A 4,383-nucleotide genomic window follows, 5' to 3' on the forward strand; every position below is an offset into this window, starting at 1 on the left:
ACTCATCCTCCTTTATTCCAGTCATGCCTTGCAGAAATGTCTGACGCCTCCCCCCACCTACCCCACCACACCCCGATGGATCAGTCTGTGTCCCTTATCCCTCACACACACACACACAGACACACACGGGCGGCGTGGCGTATTGCAGCCTCTCTCTTGGATACAGTGTTTCCATGGCAGCCACGTTTTCTGCACGTGTAGAATCAGACAGAGTAAGAGATGGAGAAAGAGACCACTCCTATCGATTCACTGGCTGGCTATTGATTCACAGTCTGCAGCTGCACACTTGCCTACTGCAAACACACGCACGTACGCACATTCAACGTGCACGCGCGCACAAAGAGTGTAAACATCAGAGGAACAGATTGGATCTTTTTGAATGAGGCCGTGGAATGTGAGAGTGGAGGCTCACCTTTTCTTGAAAAGAGGGCTTCGATATGTGTGGCTGATGTTTTTTCACAGTGTTACATGAGGCTGTTAGGTAACCGAGTGGATGGGTCAAAGGAGGGGAAAAACCACAAGAGGAGAACACTTGACACTTTTCAGTTCCAGCTGATTTTATTTCCTTCTTGGAAGAAAAGAAAAACAAATAAAAAAACGACAATCTGTACAGAGGTCTGAGAGGCAGTGATTGACCCAAACATTGGCTGGTTTTTGAGCTATAAACATCAAAAATGATATTGGCATGATTGGACAAAACATGATCATACACAGCATATTGCACAAATGAAAAAAGAAAAGAGGACGATAGAAAAAAAAAGATGTCTCGAAGGTAAAAAGAAAAAAAAAAGAGAGAAAAAGAAACTCCTGGACCACAATCATCTTCAACATAAGGATGTCCAAAGATGGGCTGTCCTAGTGCCTGTCGTTGATCATCATCATCATACATAAAACACACAATCTTTGCTTATAGTACAGTCAGTTTACATAAATATCTTCATGTTATTATTCTTTTAAAAATCTTAAACACAACAGCTATAGCTACATATACCTGAATCTGAAATACAAATGCTATTTGCCATGCCATAATATAGGAAAACAATTAGCCTGCTATACTTAGCCAACAGGTACAGAAAGGTTAAATACTATTTTTTGATGCAATTTGCGCAATAACAGATGAAGCACTTCATACATCTCCCTCCCTCCAAAGTCTAGGCAAAGTGGAATGAGTGTGAAATTCCATCCAGTGGTTCAAATAAAACTTATCTTGATAATAAAAAGCACACAGAGGTATTAGCTCTATCCAAACAGTGACTCTCTGGGATCTTTCACTCATATACTTTAGGTCTATGTGTGTACTGGAAAAAACAGTCACCACTCAGACTGGGAGCAGCCTCAGTGGCGCATTGTTTACTTGGCTGGTGAAACTGGAGTCACTGTGCCATTAAGAAGCATGTGGGTAAATACTGTAAACACTGTGTGAGGTCAGATTGTGCCAAAACAACCCCCCCTCTGCACGTCTAAACACCAATGTAGATCCAGACAACAATGTTGTAGGCTACCCACTCGCCGGAAAAAACCCCTTTCTATAGATTTTGTACAAAAATACAAGTAGAAAATCATGACACACTCAAATCTCCTTAAAAGTGAGAGACGTCAGACATTTTAAATAAGATACACTTCTAGCCCTTCCGCGCTGGATACAGACAGGTGTATGTGCACGAACACAAACGAGACCTGTACGAGGACAATACTTCTATGTATAAAAAAGTTTGGCCGGTATAAATACATCAATATAAAAAACGTCATCTGACACAGAGGAACTACAAAGTTGAAGCACTAGGCAGAAAGGATGCGCGTCGGGGAACATTGGTCCTGAATTGTGCACTGAGTGTTTAAAAAGGTTTTCAGAAAAAGAAAGGTTTCTCTGAAGTTTGGAGTCAGTCTTTGTTTTATGTCCTGCCGTTGAAAGAGAAGCTGGTGATAGTGAATTGTGTCCTATGGTCACACAAAAAATTTTGCGCAATTACGCAGCAATGAACATTTTTACGCATTTTAACAACAACAAAATCCTCCTTTATCTCGGAGGGCATGCGTGTTGATATTGAAACTACTTCGAGTTCGGAAAAAAAACTACACCTGAATAGCAACTTGATGGTCGATGTGAATTGGCTATATCTTAAACAAAAAACCCAAACATGACGAGCTCTCCAGTAAATGCCCCTTTTTCCCGACCCAAAATAACATCAAGATTCAGAGTTCAGTCTCAGTCCTCATCCTCTGAACGTTTGAGCTCGAGTCCGTGTGTTTCACTGCTCTCTGCTTACATTCACTCCTCCTCCGTGTCCAAATGCAAACTAAGCATTTCCCCCTCTGTCTGCGCGTTCCCGTCAAGCACACCGAGCGCTGTCCAAGTCTGTGAGCCGCGCGTACCTGGGCATCAACTCGCACACAGGCCACCTTTTTCTTTCCTGTTTTCACTCTCCCTTATTCAGTGAAAGAACGGTGGAAACATTGTGGTCTGGACGCACGCGCCTGTCATGAGGGGGGGTTGTTGAACAGTTCAAAACGTGTTGGGGACGTCGCGGTTCCTCTCCTCACCGTGGTCCTTTTTTTCAGTAGGTGAACACCAGGTTGGAGATGGTGGACTCCAGCCAGTCTCCTGAGATCATCTCGCTGACCTCCGGGGTGCAGTAGTCGGGGAAGTCGAAGTGAGATCCCGCCCCGCACTCCCCGAAGCTCCAGTCCAAGTCCCGGTCCAGCTCCGCGTCGGAGAAGCCCATGCCGCCCAGGGACATGCTCTCAAACCCGGGGCTCGGGTTCAGGTCGAGCCGCTCGTCCTCAAACTCTTCATCTGATGATGAGGATGACACAGATGAGGAAGAGTGAGAGGCTGACGGTGTCGGGGAGGAGGCGCGAGCGTACCTGAGGCGCGCGGTGTGTGATGAGTCGCTGGCCGCCGGGCTCTGCTCCTCGTACAGGCTCAGCGGGTCGCTGGACTCAGCCGAGCTGCTCAGAGTGGGACTGGCCGGGACTCCCACAGAGGGAGGCCCGCTCTCCAGGCTGCCCGCCCCGCCGAACATGTGGCCGCGCCTCGCCTCTCCGCCGCGTTTCTCTGGGATCTGTCTGGCTCCAGACACTGACCTGGATTTGAAGAGCGCCTGGTGGTCGCCGGGAGACGCGTAGTCCTGCCCCGGAGCGCTCTTCACGCCCCCCTGTTTGTGCGTCCTGCTCACTCCTTTGGACGCGGGGCTTCTTTTCACGCCGGCTTTGGCGCTGCGCTCCCCGCTCTTCTCCCCGCGCTCCGCCTGCTTACTCGCCCCGCTGCCCGACTTGACTTTCTTCCTGGGCCGGTACTTGTAGTCAGGGTAGTCGGCCATGTGTTTGAGCCTGAGCCGCTCCGCCTCGCGGATGAACGGGATCTTGTCCGTGTCTTTCAGCAGCTTCCAGCGCTTCCCCAGCCGCTTGGAGATCTCCGCGTTGTGCATGTCCGGCGACTGCTCCATAATCTTCCTCCTCTCGATCTGCGACCACACCATGAAGGCGTTCATGGGTCTCTTGATGTGACCCGTCGGAGTTTTGCACCACGCCAAGTCGCTGCGCACCCCGGAGGAGGGGGACTCGGGGGTCGGAGACACGTCCATCTCCAAGTCCATCTCTCCCGTGTCCGTGGAGTCCCCGCCGGGGGAATGAGCGTGGGCGCTCTCTGTCTGGCTCATGTGCTGCACCATCCTCTCCTCCAAGTGTCTGGAAACACCGCTCAGTGCTTTCACAAAGTTCAAGTGCGCAAAAAATGCCTCTCAGGCTTTCACAAGAAACAAAAAATATTCCTCACTTGTTCTCAATTCAGGCGCTCTGAAAAAGTTCACCCAAGTCTCTTCTTTTTTCAGTTCAGCCCGTCTTCTCTCTCAACTTCTACCAGCGCGCCTCTCGGAAACAAGAAAAAAATAATAAATCCCGAAACTAACAGCAACTTTCAACTGCCTGTGCGGCTGAAAACTCGCCCTGCAAGGTTCAAAACGCGCCGCTGTGGGCAACAGCAGTGCAAGTCCCTTATGTGAACCTGGCTGTCTGCAGCGCAGCTTGTCTGTGCGGTTGAGGAACCATGTGGTTGAATGGAGCGGCTGCGCTTTCTCATAGTCTCCCTGTTTCCTGAGCGCTCTGTAATATTACTGTAAACACAACAACGAGAACCTCGCCGTTTTATACCCTCATCGCGAGATATAACAGCCAATCGGCGTCTGTCTCCATCCTGATTTTTCAGCCGGGCCACTCCCCCCTCGCCTGCCATTGGCTGAATAAAAAAAAACGGGTAATAATAATAATAATGTGCAATGAGGATCGGTGTGTCTGACCTCATTCCTGTCAGACTCCACTGGAAGAAAGACGAACTTGGTGTGCATGCATGTGTGTGTCTGTGTGTATGTGTGTGTTTAAGAGGAA

At 49.0% G+C, this 4,383-nt stretch overlaps 1 protein-coding gene across 1 annotated transcript; it reads right to left on the reverse strand.

The window, feature by feature from the left end:
• Nucleotides 1-532: 532 nt before the first annotated feature.
• Nucleotides 533-4,072, reverse strand: sox4a (SRY-box transcription factor 4a). The gene has a single exon (XM_073463476.1). The coding sequence runs from the start codon at nt 3,669-3,671 to the stop codon at nt 2,556-2,558; it is 1,116 nt and encodes a 371-aa protein (XP_073319577.1). The 5' UTR covers nt 3,672-4,072; the 3' UTR covers nt 533-2,555.
• Nucleotides 4,073-4,383: the final 311 nt, after the last annotated feature.

Source organism: Pagrus major, chromosome 3 (assembly GCF_040436345.1).
Source record: "Pagrus major chromosome 3, Pma_NU_1.0".
Lineage (NCBI taxonomy): Eukaryota > Metazoa > Chordata > Actinopteri > Spariformes > Sparidae > Pagrus > Pagrus major.